The sequence below is a fragment of the Canis lupus genome, chromosome 16 (assembly GCF_048164855.1).
Source record: "Canis lupus baileyi chromosome 16, mCanLup2.hap1, whole genome shotgun sequence".
NCBI classification, from domain to species: domain Eukaryota; kingdom Metazoa; phylum Chordata; class Mammalia; order Carnivora; family Canidae; genus Canis; species Canis lupus.
In genome coordinates this window covers 35,411,243-35,438,446 of record NC_132853.1, presented here as the reverse complement: position 1 = coordinate 35,438,446, position 27,204 = coordinate 35,411,243, and the positions used below count along the sequence as shown (strand labels likewise).

The following is a 27,204-nucleotide window of genomic DNA, read 5'->3' as shown; positions in this document are numbered from 1 at the left end:
GCAAACAGATCTCCTTTATTGTTTAAGAGCAGACAATTTAAAAGTTGAGATTTTTATGCCAAATTCTAAGTTTCTTGCTCTTTTTAAAACATCAGCAAAAACAATAAGTCAGCCCTTATTCACACATAGCTAAAGACAGTTGGAGCTGAGCAGCTACCATCCCTTTTAGAAGGGTGTTCACTCAACACTCATATCATATATGAATATCATTTACAACACTGGCCCTCTTTATTCATTTATATTACTCTACAGCCATTTGAGTTTGCTGATCCCTGACATACTCACTGAACTAATTCAACAAATATACAGTGAGGGATGTATGGGTGGCTCAGGGTGTTAAAAGTGGCCAACTCTTGATTTCAGCTCAGGTCATGATCTCGGGTCCTAGGATTGAGTCCCGAGTCAGGCTCTGTGCTCAGTGGGGAGTCTGCTTGAGGATTCTCCCTTTTCCCAGCTCGTGCTCTCTTTTGCTCTCTCAAATAAATAAATAATCTATCCTTTAAAAAAAGATACGTGGGGAAGCCCAGGTGGCTCGGGGGTTTAGCGCTGCCTTCAGCCCAGGGCGTGATCCTGGGGTCCCAGGATCGAGTCCCACATCAGGCTTCCTGCATGGAGCCTACTCCTCCCTCTGCCTGTGTCTCCACCTCTCTCTCTGTGTCTCTCATGAATAAATAAATAAAATCTTAATATATATATATATACATACACACACACACACACACACACATGCATGTGTGTGTGTGTGTATACATACGCACACAGTAAACACCCATCATGTGCCAGGCACTGTTCTAGGCACTGGGGAATATATGAAGAACAAAACAAAATCTCTGCCTTCAAGGATCTTATGTTCTAGTGAGACTCTGTTGTAAAACCACGCAAGGGACACCTGGGTGGCTCAGTGGTTGGGCATCTGCTCAGGTTGTGATCCTGGAGTCCCAGGATTGAGTCCCACATCGGGCTCCCTGCATGGAGCCTGTTTCTCCCTCTGCCTGTGTCTGCCTCTCTCTCTCTCTCTGTGTCTCTCATGAATAAATAAAATTAAAAACAAAAACAAAATAAAAAAAAACACGCAAAACAGGTGACTTTTAGAAAAAATTTTACAGCTAGATATAGTCTTCCTCACCATTTCAGTTTATCATTGGCTCCTGATGAAAAGGTTGAACTTTTAATGACTTCACCCATTTCCTCCCGGCAAAAGCTAAAGTTATTGATGGTCCACATGTAGGAGAATTTCACTACCTTGATCTGTTGACAGAAAACCAAGAAGTGATTAAATAGGAAGTGGGCAACCTGAAAAACAGGCTGATCAAATAATCATTTCCCATCCTCCCTCCATCTGCATGATTCCCACAGGAAGATAGCCCTGTCTGGCCGGCATGGAGGCTCAGCTTTTTCTGTCCCTCACCCACATTTTAAGAAATCTCACAGTGACCAACTGCTTTCCTAACATTTCTCCACTTCTGAGAAACACTGGGTGGAAAGTGAGAAAAACACAGACAGGGGTGGGCAAGTAGATAATAAAGCCGTACCTAAAACAAGCTTCTGTTCAAAGCAGTGTTTGACAATTGAGATGCTGATGCCACTGCCTGGGGTTGCAAATGTCAAACCTGGTTTCCTGTGAGTGCCCAAAGAGGAACACATTTCCATCAAGGTGGATATAAGTGGATCTAGTCTCAAAGATGCCCCCGCTTTCAATCTCCAGTGAAAAACACTGGCCTAGGACATACAGATGCCATGTGGAAAACCGACAAGTACTTCATCTATCTGCCCTTTGACAGTTATGTCCTGAGACACTTCCGGAGAAAGCAGGAAACCGAGCGAAGAAAAGAAATCTTACTCTTTTCATTCACCAAAATCCTCCCAAGATATACAATTTACAAGGAAAAAAAGCATTAACTTACCTGTGTGTAGCACCAGCTCTCAGCTACAGGGCCACTCGACATTTCTGCCGGAGGTGGAGGACTTGGAACCCTTGACATCGCCAGTTTGAAGGTTAAACAAGATCTCCAAAGTCAGGGGACAAAGATTTCTGTTCTCTCTTCACCCTGATTGACCCAAGAAGCATGAGGATTTTATTAGATTAATGGTATACTATCCTATTTCCGTTTGACCTTGTAGACTGGAAACTGCGTCTCCTGCCTGGAATGCTCTACCTTATCATTTAAATGGCTCCTTAGCATTCAATGTTAACCTCAGAGAAGACCACCTATCTAAGGCAGCCTCCTGGTCACAATTCTATCGCCCTATTTTAATCCTCTACCTAACTCCTAATATTATCTTATCAAATGAATTTACCCAAAGGGCATATAAAGTACACCCATGAAAAGGCTGCCAAAGAGGAGACAGCATAATGACCACCACATACAACTGCCATTGGCTTCTTTCTCTGGGGGCACAAATACTCCACTCCTAAAAGAAACTGACCTTGTTACCTAACTACTGTCTCATCTTCTCCTACACTTCAGTGCAAACTTATTAAGAGCAGTCTTCTATCCAACTCATTGTTGGCTGCTCTCTTGAAAGGCAACATTAACCCCTTTCTTGGATGTGTTCCTTTCTCTGTAGCATTAGAGATCTTCTCACTGACATACTCTATCACTATCCAATTTTTCAGATTCTTTTCCTTGCTCTCTCTGCTTTCTGATAATTCCTCAATCTTGCTTATTGGATTCTCTTTCTCCAGTGTTGTTTGTTCCTATGGTTTAATTTTCAATCATTTTCTCAATCTACATTCTCTTTCATTTTATCCACCCCAAGTGTCAAAGTTTTGCCTTTATACAAATGACTCCAAAATCTATGACCTGTCTCATAACCCTCAGACCAACTTCAAATAACTGCACAGCTCAACAGGTGTTCCAGCAGCAAATCAAATCCAAATCCAAATTCTCCCCTCTAAGGCCTTTCTAAACACAAAGCCATTCAAAACACTGGTGAATTTGGTTACAATTTTTAAGTACCATAAACAAAGTCAAAAAACAAACTGGGGGGAAAAAAAAGACTTTGCAATGCATAATGAAGGGATAATTTATAAATTGATATATAAGTTTTTTATAAAATCCATAAGAAAAAGGCCAACTACCCTATAAAAAATATTGTTTATAAAAAGGGAAATAAAATAGCCCTTTAAGTTTTACACCCTCCAGACAGCAAGAAAAAAATCAACCATACCCTGTATGGGGATATGGGGACTCTCCCACACTGCTGGTGAGACTGTAAACCAGGATGTATACTTTGGATAGGAATTTCCTGTATGAGGTATATTGAATATACACGCACCCTAAGACTTAGTAATTCTACTTTAACTGTATATGCACTAGTTTAGGGGTTTCTCAAACTTCAGCGTGCAACTCAATCACCATGCTGGGCTCCATCCCCAGAATTTCTGATTCAGAGGTTGGAGGGAGGACCACAGATTTGCATTTCTAACGAGTTCCCCAGTGATCTTGATTTGCAGGTCCTGCAAATCACATTTTTAAGAACCACTGCCCTAGAGAAACTCTGCACGTGGGCAGAAGATGACACAGAGAAGGCTATTCAGGGTAGCACTGCTTATAACAGTGAAAAACTAGAAACAAACTAAAAATCCATTAAGAGGGAAATAGAAAACTAAATTGGGTTATTTTCATATAGTGGAAGGCTATATTTCAGGATTTAAAATTAATGAACTAGATCTGCAGTACCATGGAGAGGAGATCAAACACAATGCTAATGAAAAAAAGAAGTTTTGGAATGTCATATGCAGTACCTTATTTATGCAAATTTAGGATTTATACATTATTTACAGATATGATATATGCATTCAGTAGAAGTAAAAAAAAAAAAAAAAAAACACTGACAAGCTATGCATCAGATTCACAATGGGAGAGCAGGGGAGAATGAAGCTGGGAGAAGAACGAGGCTGGGACAAGGATATAAGACATCTCAAAGGGATCTATCTCTGGGTGGCTCAGCGGTTGGGCCCCTGCCTTCGGCCTGGGATGTGATCCTGGAGACCCGGGATTGAGTCCCATGTCGGGCTCCCTGCATGGAGCCTGCTTCTCCCTCTGCCTGTGTCTCTTTCTCTCTCTCTGTCTCCCATGAATTTTTATTTATTTATTTATTCGAGAGAGAGAGAGAGAGAGAGAGAGGCAGAGACACAAGGCAGAAGGAGAAGCAGGCTCCATGCAGGGAGCGTGACATGGGACTAGATCCTGGGTCTCCAGGATCACGCCCTGGGCTGAAGGCGGTGCTAAACCGCTGAGCCACCCAGGATGCCCCTCCTGTTTCTTTTCAAATGAGGATGATCTGAAGCAAATATGAAAATACATATGCCTGTTAGTTTGGGATGACAGCCACTTTAGTATATACCATTTTTCCTACTGTTCTGTTTTATTTAAAAAAATATATTGTATTGCAGAAATAGTGTTAGGGTGTATTCCATTATATCAAATACTGGTTTATAATATCTAAGGCAGAAATTTCTTTCCTGATCATCTGGTTTGTTTTCAGCTGTTCATAGACAATATGAATATAACTGATCATATCACCCTCTTTGCTTGGCTACTAGGAAGCCATGAGACAAATTTGTAAGCCATCTCTTGAAACTGTAGGATCACATGCTCATTCTATAATAGCTTTATTATTTTCTTTTTTCGATTTCTATTTATTCATTTATTTTAGAGAGATCAGGGGGAGGAGCAAAAGGAGAGGGATAAATAGGCTCCCTGAGGGCTGAGCTCAACCCAGGGCTTGATTTCATGACCCTGAGATCATGACCTGAACTGAAATCAAGAGTTGGATGCTTAACCTACTGAACTACCCAGGTGCCCTAGCTTTATTATTTTCTTAATACTGTTACTCATTTTACTATAATTCTCTCAACTATTTACTCTTTTATGTTAACACTTCTGGAAACTGCCTCAAATCCTTTGTTGAGAAAGGTATAAATGAACAACAACAACAAAATCACTCAACTCCTACACATTCACTGGCTACTTAAGTAATAAGCATGGAAAGGGATTAATAGGGTACAGTTGTATCCCCGCAGAGTAATACCAGTGGTATTACCAGAGTCCCCACTGGTTTTAAACACTATCCTACAGATATTTACAACTAAAGCATCCCATGCAATTGCAGATGGAGTTAACAGTTATATATACATGACATGCTATTTTGCTTAAGCTAGCAAACTAAGCAATACAGGGGCAACTGGGGCTCTCTGGTTTGTGCAATTCATAATTCCATGATATACTCAAGAAACCAAATGCTACACTTGGTAACTTGTGATCAAGCTAGGCTTCCATTTGATGGAAAACACATTCTCAAGAATTGCTTGTCTAGTGACAAGTAAATGCACCTTAGTTTACAAATCCCAGTTACCATTACTCCCTGTAAGAGCCAGAATGAAATTTCCAAATTCCCACTTAAAACTATCTTTTGGGCATATTGGCAATGAAGATGTGAATTTTACACATTACTTAAGAGCATAAAATTTGGCTCTGGAGGTGTGTGGTGCAGCTCTATACTGAGGGATCATAAAATACTAACAAGTTTATTTTGAAGTTTAAAAAAATACTACATATTTATCTAACAAATGATTTAAGAATTCTCTAAGCCTAAGAAAAAGACAAGTTTAAAAACCAGTTTATTTTAATGGCTTAACTGTTGTTACTAAACCATGGTCCATTATTACAATCAGAAAAAAAAATATTACTTTTGTCTTGGCTATTTTTTCCTCTCTTTTTTGCTTCTCATTTATTTTGTGGCCAAGTCTTTTTGGTCTTTCTTTTCTTTTTTTAATACTATCACCTTTATTCCAATTTTAAAGAAATGTCCAACCCAGCAGCTAGTAGAACTGGAAGATGAGCTTAGACTCTGAGGAGCTCTAACCACACAACCTGCTGAGAGGGAAATTGACTAGGATAGCACAAGTCTAATTAATTTCACTCATAGCAGGCACCATGAGCAAAGTGTTCATCAGCAAAGTAGCCTGGGGTTACATGAACTCTCTAGCACTTCATGCCAAATGCTGCAGGTGCCCAGAAGAAAAACAATTTCAGAAAAGAGGAGGTCTATTTGAGGGTCATGGTTTGAGTACCTTTGTAGGAGACAACTAGCACCAAAATATAGTGTCCCTGGTTTCCAACAAGTTAGGACAAGTCCATCCAAGTTCTCTAGTGAGAAATTTCTTTTCCAAAGCTTAGCAAATTTCCCAGTATGCTGACAACTCTGAGGCTGAACATATCTATTATATGCCACCATTTATTTTCCTGTTTACTCTATTAAATCCTGACCCATGAGGTGACATGTCTTCTGAGTCACACTAAAAAATATACTTTAAAATATCTGTCAACTGTAATACTGCTCAACTTCCAACGAAGGTAGTAACAAGTTAGCAACCAATAGCAATCACTAACAGAACGCATCTCAGCAGGTATTAGGAGACCATAAAGTTGTTAATTATTTTTGCCAAGAGACTCCAGTCAATCAATACAGTAGTAGTAATAATCTAATGAAAACATTAAATTCTGGAGAGCAGGGCACAGTGGCTGAGTGTCTGCCTTTGGCTCAGGTCATGATCCCAGGATCCTGGGATCGAGTTCTGCCCGCAATGGGCTCCCCATAGGGAGCCTACTTCTCCCTCTACCCATGTCCCCATGTCTCTGCCTCTCTCTGTCTCTCATGAATAAATAAAATCTTTATAAGAAAGATAAAACTCTGGAGAGTAGACAAAAAAAAAAGAAAATATATTAATGCTGTCATGATGCACATGCATGGTGCTTTCAATGGAGCCTATAGGATGCACTTCTTTTCTGCCATCTTTTACACTTATGGACACTTCTGCTGCCTTCAGTAGACTTGAAGCTCTTTAAAAGGAACTTGCCACTCTTCTTCATGTCTTCTTGTCACCTAGCACAGCCTGCCTAAAACAAGGCATTCAGCGAAAATACTCTGATGACTGAGAAACATTTATCCAGTTGCATTCTATCTAGTTCATTAACTTTTCTGCTTGTTTCTCTCACATATCTCCAAAAGAGCCCTTTGAACAGTGCTGAGTATATTAGAATTGCAATGTAATGAGAATCATTAATTTGTTCTTTTCGGTGAGTTACACATAAAGCCAAAAACTCCTTGGCACTCTCAAGTATTAGCCCCGGTAAAACTAAGGTTCTCATCCAGGACCAAGTGTATCTGCATTCTACAAGGGGGAAAGAGTCCGGATAGAATTCCCTTCATTTTGAAAACATGAATCAGGAATTTGAATTAAACTCTTATGTAATCAGGATTCTTTGAGAACAGAAGATGAATACCCTGTACAACGGAGGAAAACGTCCCAATAGCTTAACCTGCAGTATACGCAGAGCTGGGTTAGGACTCTCTGATAAGGGGATCCCTGGGTGGCTCAGCCGTTCAGCGCCTGCCTTTGGCCCGGGGCGCGATCCTGGAGTCCCAGGATCAAGTCCTGCATCGGGTTACTGGCATGGAGCCTGCTTCTTCCTCCTCCTGTGTCTCTGCCTCTCTCTCTATGTCTATCATAAATAAATAAATAAATCTTTAAAAAAAAGGGACTCTCTGATAAGTGTTACAAAGAGCTTCTACAGTTCTTTTTTAATCTTTCTTTTATTCCCTGTAAGCATTCCTCCATCTTCAATCCCATCCAGTCATCCAGAGAATTAAAAAAAGTATCAACAACCAACACAGGTATATCACACACATGATTATCTGTAAGTTAGCCATATAGATCCAGGAATTTAAAAAATTACAGTAATTAAAAAAATAAATAAAAATAATACAAGAATAAGACTGAGGAGATATGAGACTGAACCATGAAATTGTTTGGTAAGTCCAAACTAGCCAAACATTGGCAATTTCATGTGGTTCAACATAACACACAAACATGCACAAACTAATGGCTGGGAACATAGCTTCTTAAAGAATGGTTTATTAGGGACTTTTTAAACACCTATTACTTTTTCTTCTTTTAATTTAAGGCCTTGTACAGTTTCCAAGTAAGGAATAAAATCCCAATGTCATAACTATTTTAAACCTGAGAGACAGGGGATCCCTGGGTGGCTCAGTGATTTAGTGCCTGCCTTCAGCCCAGGGTGTGTCGTTGGGCTCCATGCATGGAGCCTTCTTCCTCTGCCTGTCTCTCTCTCTCTCTCTGTCTCTCATGAATAAATAAAATCTATAAACCTGAGAGACATTGCATTTTCCCAAAAAGAAGATGCAAAAAAACAACAAACTCCAAAAACAAAAACAAAAACAAAAAACCCAACCACAAAACTATGCGAAGACTTGGATATATTCATTTTCAAGAAACTGATGTGACCTCAAAGTAATGTCTGTATTTCTTCTGTTACAGTGTCCTCCATAATATACAGCCTATGAGGTAATAACCTCTTTCTCATTACCCTAAGGATAGATTATTACAGGTCATACGGACTTCCTCTGTTGCAAGGTTTGAATGACTTTTGAAAAATTTGTCATAGGTAAACTTATTGCAATTCAGTCTAACAAAATACTAAGTGTACTTTTTTTTTTAATTTATCGACACTTCTTAAACTAAAAGCAATCAAGAGACTTCAATAAACAAAGGAAAGATAGGAGTTTCTCTTATATCCTTTATTAGATTCACACTACATAAAATTTACAAGTTAAAGATAACTGTTTTTGTCTTTATAGAGACATACACACTGTATTTATTTTGTTTTAATTCTTTTTTTTAAATTTTCATTTATTTATGATAGTCACAGAGAGAGAGAGAGAGAGGCAGAGACATAGGCAGAGGGAGAAGCAGGCTCCATGCACTGGGAGCCCGATGTGGGATTCGATCCCGGGTCTCCAGGATCGCGCCCTGGGCCAAAGGCAGGCGCCAAATCGCTGCGCCACCCAGGGATCCCTGTTTTAATTCTTTAACAAAAGAATTTCATGTTATGTGAATCTAAAGATCAAGAAGAAAAGTCAACAGCCTAATGGAAAAATGGGTGAAGAATAGCCCATGGTTTGCAGAAATGTAAATACCAGTGGCTCTGGAATATATGAAAACATGTTCAACTCTCATTCATAATAAGATAAATGCAAATTAAACCACACACTGATTCACCCAGTGAATTGGCAAAGATCAAAATGTTTGATAACACTTGCTCAGGGTAAAGAGAACATTTCTGATTAGAGTATAAATTGTTACACTCTCCATGAAGGGAAATGTATATCAGAATGAATAAGAAATGCACATATCCTTTGATCCAGCAATTTCACTTCCAGAAATTTATCCTACTGATATATTTAATATGTCAAATATAAAACATTTTTTCACTGTGGCATTATTTGTAATCACAAAAGAATGGAAACAACCTAAAAGTCCATCAACAAGGGTTTGATTAAATGAATTATGATACAGATAGACAATGTAACAAAAATCTGTGGAAAAAAATGAGAAGGTCCTATTTAAAGAGGCAAAAATATTTATTTATTTTAACATATACATAATATTCTCTATAAAGCTATGTAAGACTCTAGGAATACTGGTTACTTCCAAGGGTGGGAAACTGGGGTACTTGGGTGGGAATGAGACTTTCCATTGTATTTCCTTTTTGTACTATTTGAATTTTGAGCCATGTGAATATATTACCTTTCCAAATAAAATTTAAAAAATTTTAAAGCTATTAGTAGCCTTTACAATTAATTTTTCTAAATGATGAGATGGCTTACAAATCAGACCCTTATGAGAGACAAGCTAGGAATTCTCCAGTGGTTTCCACTGCTATCTGAGTAAAATCTACCTCTGTCATGACTGCCAAGACCTCAGTGTATGTCCCTGACCTCATCTAACACTTACCCTTCAAGTCACCGTGCTTTAGTCACTCAGGTCTTTAATTCTACTTAGCACATCAGGCTTTTTCCTCAGCCTGGAAAGCTCTGTCTTCCCTCAGATCTTTTCATAGCTAGCTCCTTATCATTTAAGTGTCCTATCAATATAATCTCTTCAGAGAGGCCTTCCTTGACCCCACACTTCCAGCCTGCCCCTCTCATTACCTTACCTTTTTTTATTTTCTTCATTATCACTACCTGAAATGATCTTGTTTTCAATTTCTCACTTGTCTATTGTCTTTCCCACCAGAAGTTAAGCTCAATCAGGGAAGAGTATTCCCCATGCTTAAAATGGTATTATAACAGGCACCCAATAAATATTTGTTCAGTAAAATTGTTGAATAACTAGATTACTGTCTTTGAGAATCATATTTTTCCTTAATGAGCTCCAGTTAGAAGATTAAAGTTTGGGAGTTGCTGAGTGAATATCAGCTATAGGAATCCAGGCGCATTTTTAAAACAATAAAACATTTTCAAAAAGAAAAGTATCAGTTGATCTCATTCCAATTTCAAAGAACTCATTCAGTATGTTCCAAAACTATACTCTCCTTCAATTAAAAAAAAAAAAGTCCAAGAAAACTTGGGAGAAAAAGGTAATTAAGCCTCTAAAGCTAAATGGGGAGTTCCCAAATCCTAAGACAACAGTAACATAAGCATATTTTCCAGACTAGGCCAGTCCTGATTATAAAAAGTATCACTACAATAGCTACCAGGAATTCAAGATAGACCTTGAGGGTTCTTTCAAGTTGTAGTCTATATAATAAAATTCCAACATATCAATAAAACTGAGGCAGATCCTTAGCATCTTTACTTAGATTTGACATTAAATTTTCATATCTGATGTGAGGTTTGATTTTCTTAAAAATGAAGTACAGAGAAAAGATATTTAACATTGAATATATACACATGTAAACATGTCCCTGTATAAATATATAGAGACAGACATACCTTTGAAACATGCCTAGACATATAACTAAGTTTTCGATACCAGGCTAATTTATAGAACATATCTTCTGCCACTGCCAAATATTTATCTAATTAAGAGTTGAATTATTCTTGCAACTATTATATTCAAGGAAAACTCAGAAACAAGTATACTAATATGTATGCAGATCACTACTTTTAAGATTCTTCAGTTTACAGATACCTTAGGTGAGCATAGCTACTGAAATGATTGTACGGGTTAGATACACTTTCATAACATAAAAGGCTATTTTACCTTCTTCTCAATCTAAGTGTTGTAAGAGAGAGATTTACAGAAATAGCCTGGCTAGTGAGGCTCATCCAGACAAAGCCAAGATGAAGACGAACAAGAAGGTATATGAAAGAATCTCAAGTCATGGAAAGGAGTAGGATAACCAACAGACAGCTCCCACTGGCTCCCAAACCTTAGTGTGTGCTGGCTGTTTACAGCCTACTGCCCTTCTCTACAGGTTATAAATAACTGCAAAGTGTCCTTGTCCCCAAGGAGACCTTAGCAGCCAGCTCAAAGGTTAAAATATGGAATAATTCTCACTTTGGATGAAACTCTTCCAGTTATCAGAAAAATGAAAGAGTAAAAAAATTTATTGCCAATTTAAGTTAAGGGCTGGGGAATCATTCCCTCTCCCTAAAAACTATCAATTATATAAGGGTTGTTGATACAGACATACTAGCATAGTTCACTACCTCAAAAATATATCCAAGGAGAATGCAATGCATGCTGTTCCAAATGCAAAGGTCTGTCCTGGAAAGGGGCAGATGCCATTCAGCAGTCTTGTAGGATAGCATCTCTTGAGACCTTAAAAAAAAGACTTTTTGAATTGTTTTGCTTTTTAATTTAGGTAAAAATGACTAACTGAGCTAAATGCATCTATAGAACACGATCTTATCTCCTCTTAGATCCAGCACAAGATCAGCATAGGGGATCCAGCACAACCAATCATGGCTGCAATAAGCATAGGTCTCACAAGGTCTGGGCTAATACCATCAGGTGATGTGCTTCTGTTGTTAATTACTGAACCCCTGCTAGGAAAACAAAAACAAAAACAATTCTTCCAACTACTTAAAAAAAAAAAGGTAGATATGGTTCATCAGATTAAGCTTCTCCACAAACCACTTTCAAAATCCATCATTTGGAAGATGTCTGAAATGGAATGACATGAATTCAAATCAGTAAACAAATCTGATTATAAAGGGGCTATTTCACTTCAAAGCGGATCTCAGTTCCAAAGGAAAACACCTTCAGAAATGAAGTTAGATAGGCAGAACCAAATAATCAGCAATTTCTCTCTTTCTGCAAATTATAATACTGTGTTGATTACACTGATGACTTGGACAAAAATCTCTAGGGCCACAAAGAGCAAACTTAGGAAAGATGAATATTTTAACACATCCCACGTGTTATCAAAGATTTCTCCTCTAGGTTGAGAAAATTCATTCTAAAACAAGAGCTAGAACAGAATTTAAAAAAAGAAGGAAGAGGAGGAGGAAGAGGGAAAAAACCTTATGGCTAAGAAGATATGTTTATTATATAATTATATTCTCAAAGCTGTTTCGAGATTTGGGAGATTATAGTTTTTCACCCTCAACTACAGAGAACCTCATAAAATTCAAATAGTAAACAAATGAAAGGCTTGGCCCTAATACAATTAAGTGTGTCCAATCTGCAAGGAATTCAAAAACAGAAGACTCATTTCATGAAGCAAACAGGCAGAGATTGCATAACCCTACAGGGTCCTCTGGCTTTTCTAGAAGCCAAATCTAACATACAGTTCTCTTCAGCCATCTATACTTTAGTCATGCCATTTAAAAATATTTCTTGCCAACACAAGTTGGCTACAGAAAGACCTCAAGGAATACATATCAAAGAAGATCGTCCAAACTGGTCTTAGGGGTACTGTGTGGACTAAGTTCATTAAATTAGAAGCTGAAAAGGCCCATCTACTCCAGAAAATCTGGTATACTACAAGGGCAACCAATTCTCTCTAGCATTTTTTTTTAAAGACTTTATTTATTCAATCATGAGAGACAGAGAGAGAGAGGCAGAGATATAGGCAGAGGGAGAAGCAGATTCCCTGCGGGGAGCCGGATGCGGGGCTCGATCCCAGGACCTGGGGATCACGACCTGAGCCAAAGGCAGACGCTCCACCACTGAGCGATCCAGGTACCCTTATTCTCTTAAGTATTAACTACTACTATCTAGCAGTATAGAATGTGGTATTCTCTGAAGATGTTGTTCTTTATAAGAGATGCTTAGAACTCCCTTCAACTATGAAAGAGAGATCGAAGTATATTTTTGCTTTAATCTCCTTTAACTGTGGTCTTGCTAGAAAAAACCTGATGACTTTCACATAGATCCAGGTCCATGCTCTTTACTTAGAAACCATCTGCAGAAAATAAATTCCCTCTTATTCTAAAGTTATTAAGAATAAGCCAATTTCTGTGTTAACGTTAAGGTTCTAACTAAGCTAAATGGAACAAAGGACAAGCAGGAAGTTCTCAGTTTTAAATGTTCATTCCAAAATTCATGACACAAGGAAAAAGTAAAACCACACAGGCAGACAAAACAGGGGAAAGTTAGACAGAATGTCTGTCTTAACAGAATTTCCTGGCTCCTAACAATTTGTCAGATTTTAAAAGACCAAAATGCAATAATACCTATTTTACCCAATAAAACTCTGTAAAAACATACATAAACATTTGAAGCATTAAAAAAGTAAAATTTTTAAGATGCTGGCCCGAATGGTAGAAACAATTTTTAAGTTACCCATACAGAGATGAGCTCAACATTCATACACAAAGGCAATCTGCTCAGAATCAAATGCCTTGAACATTGTAAAATGAAGCCCCTGAGTTGCTTTATTTCTGTTTATAAACTGTAATTCTCATTTCCCTGAAGATCTTTTCTAGGGAGAAAAATCATCATACTCTAAGGTCTCTATATTACTGATTACAAATGTAAATCCAAACTTTTCTCCCTTCCACCATTAGTGTAAAGCCTTCTATTACAAGCTGTAGTCACCAGAGAAGATCTGAACAAATAGCTATGTTTACATCAAGAAAGAATATTTCGAATAAGACTTCTTTTGAAGTCACTTATGAAAAATGTTTAACACCATTTGTAATGCTCATTATTCAAAAGAAACAAAAACTTTACATGTTTACTTTATATGACTTCCAACTTTACATACCATTTGCATTGAAATGAAACAGTAGATTGTACTCCAGATGTGCATTTTTTTAAAGTCATGGTAAATATCTTCGTATATTTCATTTGCTTTTTTTCCTCATAATCTTAAACTATGTTTAAAATAAAACTATGTAAAAACTCACCAAGTTAAGTCAGTAGGAAGAACTCTAATTTGTCTTGTCTAACAGGAAATCTCTGTTGGAAATAGAGATGATGAATCAGACTTAACTAGACTCTGAATCTCATACAAGTCTTTACTTATTTTGGCTATTCTGAGAGGGAAAATTTTACAAAAGCAGGTAATACATTTGCTAGGATTTACTAGTCAAAATTACCATTCTTCTGTTTTATCAATAGTTCTGAATATTCTATTTTCTAGTCATCTCTCAAAAAGATTATATACTTAGATATATGAAAGTCTGAAAAATCCAAGCTAATTCTTCTAATCAACTGGCCTATGAGTGCAGCAAAAACGAAGTAAGTGGTTTGCTTCATGTCAACACGTACAAGCATGGGGGTGTTAGCATCACATGTGTCGGCTACCTCACAAACTGTTGAAAGAATGATTTTCTCTTTATGTAAAATGCCCTTTATAAAAAGTGCTCTGTGGGTCAATTACCCTAAGAAAGATACATTTAAACAAAGCCACTTATCCTACAGTTTTAACAACTGCTACCACAGTGAGGTTCCTGGTGAAGACTGGGGAGATGTCTTGGCTAAAACACCACCACCACCCTAATTATCTCCCAAAGTCTACAAAGTAACTCAAAACAGAAACAGAGATAAGAGTGGTTGCCAGGCTTCTAGAAGCCTAACATAGGCAGAAAATTCTAGCACTCTCTTCCCTTTTGTGGAAAAATGAAGTACTGCATACACACTTGAGTGATTCCTTAAAAATAGAATCTTTTCTTGAAAATGTAAACACTAACTTTAACTGGTACATATACAAATAAGCTTCTCTTATTTTCATAAATCAGTCAATACTAACATCATCATTAATAATGGAAGGAGCCCTTACTAAAAACTGTCCTCAACTACTGATGCTAAAACAGGTCAACCTTGATCAGAAGATTTAAGAGTATCAAGAGTCAGGCTGAATTCATTTAACAAATATTTACTCAACACCAACTGTGCAAGGCATTCTTTCAGACACAGTGGTAAAAACAATAACAACAACAAAAAACCAGACAAGGTTCCTGACCCTCTGAGAGTAGACAAATACCTCTTAAAACTCTGTTAAATACTGCTAGGCGGAAGATGCCAACCAACTCTTAAGAAATAAAAATGCTCTGAATGTTGGTGATTCTTAAAACAGAAACCAATACTTTTAGTTCCTTACTCTAATTTTTTTAAGCTTAAGGCTTTGGTCTCTCAATTAATTTGCTACAATGAACACTTTCAGTCCCAATGGATTGGCAAAATTTAAGGAGTCTGACAATACTGATGAGGACTGGGAGGAACAGAGGGACACGTCTCACACTGTAGGTAGGAACGCAAATTAATAATACAACCACTTTTGAAAAAGTTTATTATCTAATAAACTAAAAATCCAGCAATTCCACTCCCAAATATGGCCCAGAGAAATTCCATCAGGACATCCATCAGCACACATAAACAAGGTTCATAGCAGCATTGTTCTAACAGCCTAAAGCATCAACAGTAGAATGTATACATAAATTATGGTACATCCATGTACTAGGAAGCTTATATGGTAATGAAATTGAACTATGTTCTATTGAACTATTGTTCTATATAACAACATGGATGAAAGTTACAAACATATTGTTAGGTTCTGAAAGAAGGCACAGAACAACACAGATGTATTATTCTATTTATATAAAGTTCAAAAACAGACAAAAGTAAATTATAATGGTTTCCAAGAAATCCTAGGTGGTAAAATCATAGAGAAAATGATTATCAAAAATGTCAGCCTCTGCACAAGAGTATGGGTTATGATTTAGAAGGAATGCACAATACAGCAAACTTCTGGGTGCTGGCAATTTTCTAGGTCTAAGTGGTGGTTATATAGGTACTTGCTTTTTATTTTTTTATTTTTTTTATTTTTTATTTTTATAAGGTACTTGCTTTTTATAATTCATCTTTATACAGTCATGTTTAATGCATTTTTCTGTTTTATATTTCATAATAAAAATGTTCAAGACATATTAGAGTAGCTACATATGTATATGCATACATACACACATATATGTATATATCCTCCTGTATCAGTGAATACAATATCTTACACGGAATACACCCCTGATTTTTTTCCAAGACAATTCATAATAAGAAGTCAGTAATAAAGAAGGGTTATCTAGGAATGAATACTTATAGACTGTCTTTCCTATCGTACTTTCTTTCAATTTAAATGAAACACCTAAGACCTATATTTTCAGGGAAATTTATAGTATGGACACAAAAGTTTAAATCTACATATGGTTACCAGGAGCCATTAGTTAAAACCCACATTAGTATAAGAAATAATCCAAAGCTTCTGAAAGCAAAGCCAAGATACAGTATTTTTTGTTATTACCTTTATAGTTTAATCGTGGCCTCTGATGGAACCTCCAATGACTTCCCATCTCACTTGGAATAAAAGCCAAAATCCTTGTAAGGGTTGAAAAAGGCCTGGCCTGTCAATCAGACCTCATTACCTCTCTGGCCTCACCTCCAATTATGTTTTCCTAAGCTCACTATGTTCCAGTCAAACTGCCTTCTTTGCTGTTGTTCCTGAGACAGAACAGGCCCATTCCTGCCTCAGGGCTTTGTACTTTTTCTCCACCTGAGTAACTCTTCCCCTAGATATTCTCCTGGCACACTCCCTCACCATTGTTGGGTTTTTCTGTAATAGTCACTATCTCTGTGAGGCCTTCCTTGACACCCTTAAAAATACCATCCCTACCCCCAAGGCTACCATCCTGTTCTCCTTCACTACTTCATTTTTTTCGTCTAGCACATAAAATCATCTATCCTACTGTATCTGGAATGTACAAAAGAAAAATTCCTGTTTGTTTGCACCCAAACTGTGTCTAGCACAAGGGAAGCCAGAAATAAACACTTATTTAATAAATGGCTGAATTAATCTTTTTCTTTTGGATTTCCATTCATGAAAGACTAGACAATACCTCCATATATTAAAGAAAAATGTTTCCCCTCTATGTCAATTTTTTTTAGAAGATTTTATTTATTTATTCATGAGAGACACATAGAGAGAGGCAGAGACATAGGCAGAGGGAGAAGCAAGCTCCCAGGGCCTCAGGATCATGACCTGAGCTGAAGCTGATGCTCAACCACTGAGTCACCCAGGTGCTCCTCTATGTCAAATTTATTAAAGTTTGTTTCACAAACAAGTTGCAGGTTTCTTAGTATTAATAACAGGTAAGGTAAGACTTACAAAAAGTTGATACAAACTAAGTTGCATTTTCCCCTAACAAATGTGCAGTACCTCTTCTAGTAATAACAATGCTGGGAAACCTCAGAAAGACAAGAGCTCCCTTATACTGTGCTGGTGAGCTGTATACCGGTGGACCTGCTACAGGAACTTCTTGACAAGCAGCAGCACAAAGACAGACTGCCTCCTTTACTCTTTTTAAGTTGTTTTGTTTTAAATGAGCATGTTTTAATAGAAGGGGAAAAAGATGTTTTTAAAAAATTATGTAAACAAAATATAATTTTGAGAAGAAAGTTCTTTATATTTCTTACTCCTACAGAAACAGAAGGCTTCTGTTATATATCCTGATGAAATATCCCAAGAAGGTGACTACAATCTATTGTAGTTTAAAAAAGTTAATTTTAATTTTTTAAAAATTATTTTTGAGTTAGGTATCAAAGATTGTTATTGCAGTTTCCAGTGAAAGGGAAAACAAAACTCCGTACTATTAGTGAATCATATAAGAACATAATCTTATTCTAAAGAAAGATTAAAAATAGGATTATTTCTCCCCAGCATATATAAATTGTGGGATTGACGTGAAAAGGAGCAGGTAAAGAACTCCCTTCAAGGGCAGCCCGGGTGGCTCAGCAGTTTAGCGCCTCCTTCAGCTCAGGGCATGACCCTGGAGACCCGGGATTGAGTCCCATGTCCCGCTCCCTGCATGGAGCCTGCTTCTCCCTCTGCCGGTGTCTCTGCCTCTCTCTCTCTCTCTCTCTGTGTCTCTCATGAATAAATAAATAAAATCTTTAAAAAAAAAAACTTAGTAATTACATTGCCTGCAGGAAATAATTCACTAAACAAAACTGCCTATTGAGTGACACAACAGATATGTCTAAGCATATAGACAGAGCTTATACTTTTGATGGAATACTTTGTTCAAGTTAAAACTGGAGTTAAGTCTAGATCCAAAAGTTACTTTCCAACCACAATACTTGTGACCTGAACCATATCCTAAGATATGAATAAATTTGCAAGAAAATATACAGGCATCTGCTATTTCATAGTTATACTTATTACCAAGGCTTCTACATTAAGGTTTTATCAATTGTCTAAAAAATACTTCATAAAGAAATTCTTATCAAATCTTTAAGATAGTACACATATTCATGAGGTTAAAATGTCATGAATATATATTCATACATGAGGTGGTGGCCCAAATTAGTTAAGAAAGGAAGTCCTACTCAAACACTCCCAGCAGGGAGAGTGTATTATTAGAGAAGAGTAACAGTTTTCATGTGTAACACTTCAGCATTCCAAAAACGCTCAAAGCTCTGAATAGCATCCACATTTAAAGGGGAAAAGACAAGGAGCATAAAAACTAAAAATATACTCAACCTTGCAATAATAAATATAGTGGATTAAAGAGTCCAAAGAAATTATAAATGAAAGTCACTGAAACATATGGTCCCTGAACAAAATTTATCAATAATAATTCTAATATAAGGTGAAGGCTTATATTTTTTAATGCTTACTTTGGCTAAGAATGCTCTAAGAAATTCTTTCATAAATATCAGCTCTGTCTAGATCACGCTGAATTTCTAAATTTATTAGTAACACAAGAATTGCCTGAACTGGCCTGGAGATCAGTGAATAGGCCTACACTTAGTGGGTAGGAAGTATTCTAGGAGTTAAAAGGAATAAAGAAGAAGGGAGAAAACAGAAGAGGTGAGGAGTTATTGATGTTTATGAAAAACAGCTACTGGATATGAGACAATAAAAACAAAATACTGAAATGCAAAAGTTGCCAAAGTTATCAGATTCCAAAGAGAATCCATAGGAAAAGAAAATTTCAGAACCTCTCACCCTAATAAAATTGGTATTCTGAGTTATGAAAGGGTATCCTCATCCCTCCTTCTCCCCCAAATGATGATGTGAATATCAAAGTGGTGGGACAAGTGGAGAATTTCAGTAAGATACTTAGGAAAAAATCAAGCCACGGAAGCAGCAAAAACTATAACAACAAGGATGACAAAACCAACAACTAACAACAAGGAAAGCACAGGGATACACATGTGGCTGCTGTTCACTGGAGTTCTGTCTGTAAATAAAAACAACTTAAAGATCCATCAAAGGGTTTGGAAAACTAAAATATTCATAGTGAAATAAAAATTAAATAGCTAAAACGAGGGACTGAGATTTATATGCATTCAGATAGACCCTGAAAAACAGTAAGAAACAAACAAAAATCACCAAATGACTGTCACAGAATTTACATATTCTCTCTCTCTCTCTCTCACACACACACACACACACACACACACACACACACACTGCACTGCAAATGCACACTAAATTCAAAATAATAGGGCAGCCCGGGTGGCTCAGTGGTTTAGCGCCGCCTTCAGCCCAGGGTGTGATCCTGGAGACCTGGGATCGAGTCCCATGGGCTCCCTCCAGGGAGCCTGCTTCTCCCTCTGCCTGTGTCTCTACCTCTCTCTGTGTCTTTCATGAATAAATAAAATTTTTTATATCTATAAAAATAAATAAAGAAATAAATTCATGATAATAGGCTGTCTCTAGGGAGTGAGGGTGGGGAAAAAGAACAGAAAAAGTAAATAGGGGACTTCAGCTAGAGAAGTTTGTCAAAATCTCTCCACTTTTTGTTTGCCTTTTAAAAAAAAAAGTTTCAAAAACCATGAATTCGGAAGGAAAAGTAAATTAGAAAAGATTTTTTAAAAACATCAGAGAAATCTCTTAGACAATAATGTAGTCTAAAAAAAAAAAAAAAAAAAAAAGGCCAGTGAATTCAGTCCAGATATTCTCAACAATGAAAAAACTAGCTCTTGTTGGTAAAAATACTTTTTCCAGTTGACCAGAATTACATAGCACTGGGCTTACTTAAGCAGAGGGAGGAAGAGGCTGACTTCATATATCTCAGCAAGAAAGCACATTTTGTTTTATTTTTATTTATTTTGGAGAGAGAAAAAGCATATGTGAGAGCGAGCATGAGGCCAGGGGGAGTTGGGGGAGAAGAGACAGAGAAGCTTAAGTGTTGGGCATGGAGCCCCACATGGGGCTCAGTCTCATGACCCTGAGGATCATGACCTGGGCTGAAATCAACAGACACCTAAACAACTGAGCCATCCAGGCACCCCAATAAAGCACATTTTACACACAACTAATACAGCAATCCAGCCTATCTTCAGAGATTGCATATCCTTATAAATCAGCCACGTTTCCACAAAGGACCTTCTCTTTCCTCTCCACCATCTTATGATCTAACCTCCTGAAGCTCTGTCTTCCAGTCTTCCCTAATTTTATTCATTCCCCTCAAAGGATTAATCCCTCCTTTTGTAATCACCTCAAATTTTTGTGCCTGAACTCAAAGACATATTTTTTTTTAAAGGAAACTTGAGACTTTTTGAAATGATTGAAGCTTTTTCTCCGCTTTTAATTACATTTTTCCTCCCTCTTCCTTTGCTTTTTGCCATCCCCAATCCTTTTTTTTCCCCTTCCATTCTCTTGCTGACCAACAGCTGCTTTCATATACTAGTAAGCCTCTGGCATATTTATACTTTTCACTTCTTAAGGAAAAGATACTCCCAAATAAACCAAACGAAATCCCATGCCAGAGCCTTAAGGTCAGCTAAAGGGGAGAAAACTTAAAGTAAAAAATACTAACCATATTTTGCTGCCTTTCATTTTGGCATGAAGGCCAGGAATACAGCAATACAGCTTCAACTACCAAATAAGACAGCAAAACCAAAATTTCTTTTATGTTTTATTATCTTTATAGTATTGAAATGTATCTGGGGCCGACTGTTTCATAAGGCATTTTGGTTAAGAATTGTAAGACCACTGAGAATAAATAGGTCCATACAGTTAGGTATGACAACCTAGTGGAAACCACAGCCTCAAGATTCACAACAGAGGGTGACCCACGGCACTACTTCCCCATCCTCTTGGTCTTTGTTAAAAGGCCTTCTGAGGTCATCCTGTGTTAAATGTGCCTATATAACCATTTCCTCACAAACATCAGTCACTGCTTCAGTCTCTAAAGTATTTAAGATCTTATTTGGGACTTTTAACAGCTCCATGAGGCATGTGGGGCAAATATTTTACAAATAAGGAAACAGAAGCTCAAAGGTCATGGTCACATGGCTATGAAGAGATCTGAGTTCAGAACTCAACTCTTGGAGTTCTCCTAATCCAAAACTTTATCATTCCTATGACTAAGTGATTCTTCCGTCAGGTATGGGTCTTTTAGTCAACATGTAGGAAATGGAAAAATATCTGATAGAAGATACATTTTTATACCCTAGTTTTCAATTCCCACTTCATTTTCAAGTGGCAACACTGTTGAAAAGTATGCTCTTTTTTTAACGAATTCTGAGCACCATTATTAAGGGAGACCAGGGCTAATCATTGATAGGCTCATGCCTGCTTTCAAGGTTGGACCCTGGGAACAAATCATATGTCCTAATACTTTAAGAATGACTTTCTATACTTTAGCATCTAACTGTCATTAATTTTTTTAAATAAAATGTCTAGTGTTCTAACATACCAGAGTAATTTTCTAGCCTGAGTTTCCAAAAAACCAGCATCTCTCCCCGAGAGCTCTCTCCATTGCCATAAGCTAACAGAATTAAAAAGCACAATTTCTACCATTCCTTAATATTTATTTGAGATGTCTACCATGACTAAAATACTAAACAGCACCCTGTTCTACCTAATTGCTCAAGCCAAAAACCCTCTTTTCCTAGGGTTCCCATTTATCAGCAAGTCCTGTCAGCATGCTTGCTTCCTAACACATTCCACATTTATCCATTTCTATGTATTTTTTAAAGATTTTATATATTTATTCATGACAGACACAGAGAGAGAGAGAGAGAGGCAGAGACACAGGCAGAGGGAGAAGCAGGTTCCATGCAGGGAGCCCAACGTGGGACTTGATCCCGGGTCCCCAGGATCCTGCCCTGGGTGAAGGTGGCGCTAAACCACTGAGCCACCTGGGCTCCACGTAGTTTTCTCTTGCCTGAAATGGTGTTAACTGGTTTCTAATTGGTCTCCATTATTAGAAAGGATACTAGAAACAGAGCAGCAAACACATCTACCATTGACATCCTCCAGTCTAGCAATCCAGTCTTACCTCATGTGGTTGTTCGAATTCAGTCAACTGTCAGACTATCCACTTCCATTGCTCAGTCTACATTAACAACAACAAAGCTAATAACATGGCTATACAGATTGGATTCCTCCCTAAGGGTGTGGGATTACATAAAATTGCCACTCTATTTGTTCTTGGCCCTCTAATGAGCCTCTTTTCCCTTTTAATTCAACCAAACCTTTACTGATTAAAACTGCACAGGGGATCCCTGGGTGGCGCAGCGGTTTGGCGCCTGCCTTTGGCCCAGGGCGCGATCCTGGAGACCCGGGATCGAATCCCACGTCGGGCTCCCTGCATGGAGCCTGCTTCTCCCTCTGCCTGTGTCTCTGCCTCTCTCTCTCTCTCTCTCTCTCTGTGACTATCATAAATAAATAAATAAATAAATAAATAAAAAATAAATAAATAAAACTGCACAGACATGATTTGACTCTGATCCTCAAGATATTTTCTTTTTTTTTAAGGTTTTAGTTGAGAAAGAGAGAGAGCACACACAAGCACAAGCAGGAAGGAGGAGCAGAGGGAGAGGGAGAAGGAGAAGCAGACTGGAGCCTGACATGGGGCTCGATCTCAGCACCCTGAGATCAGGATCTGAGCCAAAGGCAGACACTTAACTTACTGAGTCACCCAGGAATCCCCTAACAACTAATCTTAACATTAGTAAATATGTTTCTATTGCTGGAGCCCTAGAGTCAATCAACTATAAAAAATATTCATTGAATATTTCCAGTCCCATGTTGAACTACTAGCCTTAACATTACCAATTTCTTTGTTTTTTTTTTTTTTTTTAAAGATTTATTATAGAAAGAGAGAGAGTGCAAGTGCAAGTGGGGAATGGTGCAGAAGGAGAAGCAGAAGAAAGAGGGAATCTCCAGGAGATTCTCTGCTGAGTGCAGAACAACCCCCCCCCCCCCATCCCGCCCCAGGGCTTGAGATCATGACCCTGAGATATGACCTGAGCTGAAAGCTAGAATCAAGAGTCAGATGCTTAACCAACTGAGCCATCCAGGCACCTCTGCTTAGTTTGAATAAAGTAGAAAATCTTTCTGGCCTTGAAAAGCCAGGAAAAAGACTCAGAGGTTTTGTTTTGTTTTGTTTTGTTTTTAAGATTTATTTATTCATGAGAAACACAGAGAGAGGCAGAGACACAGGCAGAGGGAGAAGCAGGCTCCACGCAGGAAGCCCAACGTGGGACTCGATCCCAGGTCTCCAGGATCACGCCCTGGGCTGAAGGCAGGCGCCAAACCTTTGAGCTACTCAGGGATCCCAAGACTCAGAGTTAAAAGAAGAACTGCTCAGACTTTCAGGAACTGAGAGCTTCTCCTTAATATATAAGTTTTCTTCCTTTAAACAATTCTCCTACTATCTTTTACAGTACACTTTGCCTTTAAATAGCAAGCCCTTTTGAATCACAAAAATAATTTCTTCATCTATTCACCCCTGGATACCAGAGAGAATGAAAATTCAGTAAAACCAATTTAAAAAATCTAGAAGAAAAAAAAAATAAATAAAAATAAAAAATAAAAAATCTAGAAGAAGGATGCCTGGGTGCTCAGCAGTTGAGCATCTGCCTTCTGCCCAGGGCGTGATCCTGAGGTCCTGGGATCGAGTCCTACATCGGGTTCCCTGCACAGAACCTGCTTCTCTCTCTGCCTATGCCTCTGCCTCTCTGTGTCTCTCATGAATAAATAAATAAAATCTTTAAAAAATAAATAAAAATGAAAACTCTAGAAGAGTCAGTGAGGTATTCAAATTAAACAGGGAAGCTCTGGACAAATTAACATTCAAAGCTTACAGAACTCATATATAATTTCACTTTTAAGGGACTGGGCCTCTAAAGTTACAAAATGTGGGTAAAAGTTACCACTATCACTTTATCTTTACTGCCAGAGCTAGTTACCTTAAGAACTATCTTACTAAAGGTCAACATTTTATTGGGTCTTCCAAAATCAATTCTTCACAATGAGAAATAGACATCAGTTAGATAAATAGAATAAGAATAGAACAAGTCAATATATTCATAAGCTTCTGCTGTCCTTGGGACCCAAATTCTAGTGCAGGCTTTCTAGATGCTTTCCTAAATCTGAGTTTTCTCAGCCTTAAATTGAGGATGACTGTCCAAGGTCTCTCTCAGAGCACAAGTCTATGCCCCTCTAGAAATAAAGTTAAAATTATATCTGCCTTGGGACACCAGCATAGTCAGTTGAGTGTCTGACTCTTGATTTTGGCTCAGGTCATGATCTCATGAGTCAAGGGACAGATACCTGTGTCAGGCTCTGCCCTCAGCAGGGGGTTCCTTGAGGATTCTTTCTCTGCCCCTCCCTCCACTTGCACTCTCTCTCAAATAAATCTTTAAAAAATCTGCCAATCTTCATATATGGTTTCTGAAAACTAAAATCAATACAAATACGGTACAAATAATTCAAAAGCTATAGAAAGCTATGAATGAAAAGTAAAAGCTTCCTTCCAGACACCCAAATCCCTCTTTCTAAAGCCTAAAGACAACCACTGTTTTGTAGCTTCAGAAACAAATCCAAAAAACGTACAAAATCAAAAGGGGGCATGTACCAACAAACACACACACGCGAGCGTGCACACACATATTCATGTTTCCTAGAGGCACACATAGACCTATTCTTTCTAAAGGTTGCAAACAATTCCAGTGTACCCTGATATGTGGTTTCCAAGTGTATGCTACAGCAAACAACCTAGCAAACAAGTGTATCTGAACATATATGCAAGCAAGCCCAAGAGCCTGTACACTGTTTATTTTGATAGATAATGCCAAATTGCCCTACAAATGTTGTACACACTCCCCCAATGATTGCCAGATTCCTTGCATCTTTGAGCATCTATCCACTGGACAGATACTCATCATGGCCAAAGACAGAAAAACAAACAAAAAGAACCAGTGAGACTTAAACAAAAAAAAAAAAAAAAAAAAAAAGAGGTCAGAAATATCTTTTATGAATTAAGTAAACAACTTCAAAGAAAAATATAGCAAACATGATATGTGGTACTTTTTTGTTTGTAAGATTTAAGTGCTGGGACACCTGGGTGACTCAGTGGTTGAGCACCTGCCCCTGGCTCAGGGCGTGATCCGCAGTCTCAGGATCGAGTCCCGCATCGGGCTCCCTGCCTGGAGCCTACTTCTCCCTCTGCTTATGCCTCTGCCTTTCTTTCTCTGTGTCTTTCATGAATAAATAAATAAAATATTTTTTTCTTCTATTTATTTTTTATTGGAGTTCAATTTGCCAACATTTAGCATAGCACCCAGTGCTCATCCCAAGTGCCCCCCTCAGTGCCCATCATCCAGTCACCCCAACCCCCTGCCCAATAAATAAAATCTTAAAAAAAAAAAAAGATTTAAGTGTTGCTGTTTCCTTGAGGTGTAAGAAGATATTGATAGAAAAGTAAATTTCAGGTGGGAAGCAAAAGGAGCATAGGTGAGCAACTTGTATGTACTGCAGAGTCTATGAATCCCAAGAACATGTAGCTTTTAGATCGGGTTGTGGATTTAATGACATGTACAGCTCAATTCCTTCACATATAATCTGGCTATTTTCACCTAGAGAGGTTTATCAACACAGTGAGGTCAATTTAGTTCCTTATCTTTGTCACTGGCAAAGGATCCCTATGAATTTAACTATTTATTCTCAAATTAAATGGGATAGTATATGATTCCAAAGGTGATAAAACTGCTAATAAAGCATATAGGAAGCAACTCTTGATGTATTTTTAAAGTATTCATCCACTTTGAAAATTACCATTTTAGTTTAGTAGGAAGTATTTACAAAGGACCACCTAAATATCAAGTGACTTTTATAGTGTGTGTATATGCACATGTATGGGGGGAGCACATGTATTTCTAAAAACATAATAAATATATACAAAAGTTCTCATTTTACTTTCCTATAATTATCAGTATTACATCTTCAATTGTAGTATACGGTCACATTCTACATTCTAGAGAAAAAAACAAAAAATACTTTTGTGTTACACTGAAATATGAAAAAAAAAACCTTTTTATTTTAGAGTCAGGAAAATGCAGTATATCTAATGCAGTATACTTTGTTTTTGGCAGGAGCTCCTCCTAATTTTATAAGAACACTGGGAAAATACAATTTAGGAACACCTACTATGAGATTATTCCCAACACATTCTCTCCTCTCCTCACTCAAGTAAACCAACCATACCCAACACTAAATCTCTTAAGAAATTGCCAGTTTTTTATATTATCAGAGGATCACTAAAAAACAAAACACAAAAGAAAACCTCACAATCTTAAGCACCAATCTGAAGCACTCAGAATCAAGGCCTACATACAAAACTAACCAAGCACAGCACATCCTACACTGAGAGCCAGAAGCATTTCTTTCAAAGTGAGAGTTTAAAAAAAGAGAGTGGTTTTCTCAGCCCTTGCTCTGAATACACCACAAATGATCAATGGGGCCCAACTACAGACACTGGACTTAGAGCAGATAGTTCAGTATCCAATGAGGCATCAACTGGGAAAGGGAGGAGGAGTTGAACTAAATGGGATGCAGAGTCAAACACAAGGGTTACCTGGCAAGGGTCCTGCCCATGACACTAAAAAAAATCATGCGAGAGGTCCGCAAATTCTACTACTAATAAAGAAGC

General features: G+C 37.7%; 1 protein-coding gene across 5 annotated transcripts in view; it reads right to left on the bottom strand.

Annotated features, from left to right (window-relative positions):
* SPOP (speckle type BTB/POZ protein) overlaps positions 1–27,204 on the bottom strand; it is a 67,466-nt gene that overhangs the window by 19,232 nt on the left and 21,030 nt on the right. For 3 of the 5 annotated variants that reach the window (XM_072780149.1, XM_072780148.1, XM_072780146.1), the window contains 3 exons: positions 14,170–14,221; positions 1,905–2,048; positions 1,127–1,248 (listed from right to left, as the gene is read on the bottom strand). In XM_072780149.1, coding sequence (XP_072636250.1) covers positions 1,127–1,248; positions 1,905–1,982 — 200 coding nt within the window. In that variant the 5' untranslated portion in view covers positions 1,983–2,048; positions 14,170–14,221. The remainder of the gene's footprint in view (positions 1–1,126; positions 1,249–1,904; positions 2,049–14,169; positions 14,222–27,204) is intronic. The other 2 variants (XM_072780150.1, XM_072780147.1) reach the window with 1 other exon arrangement.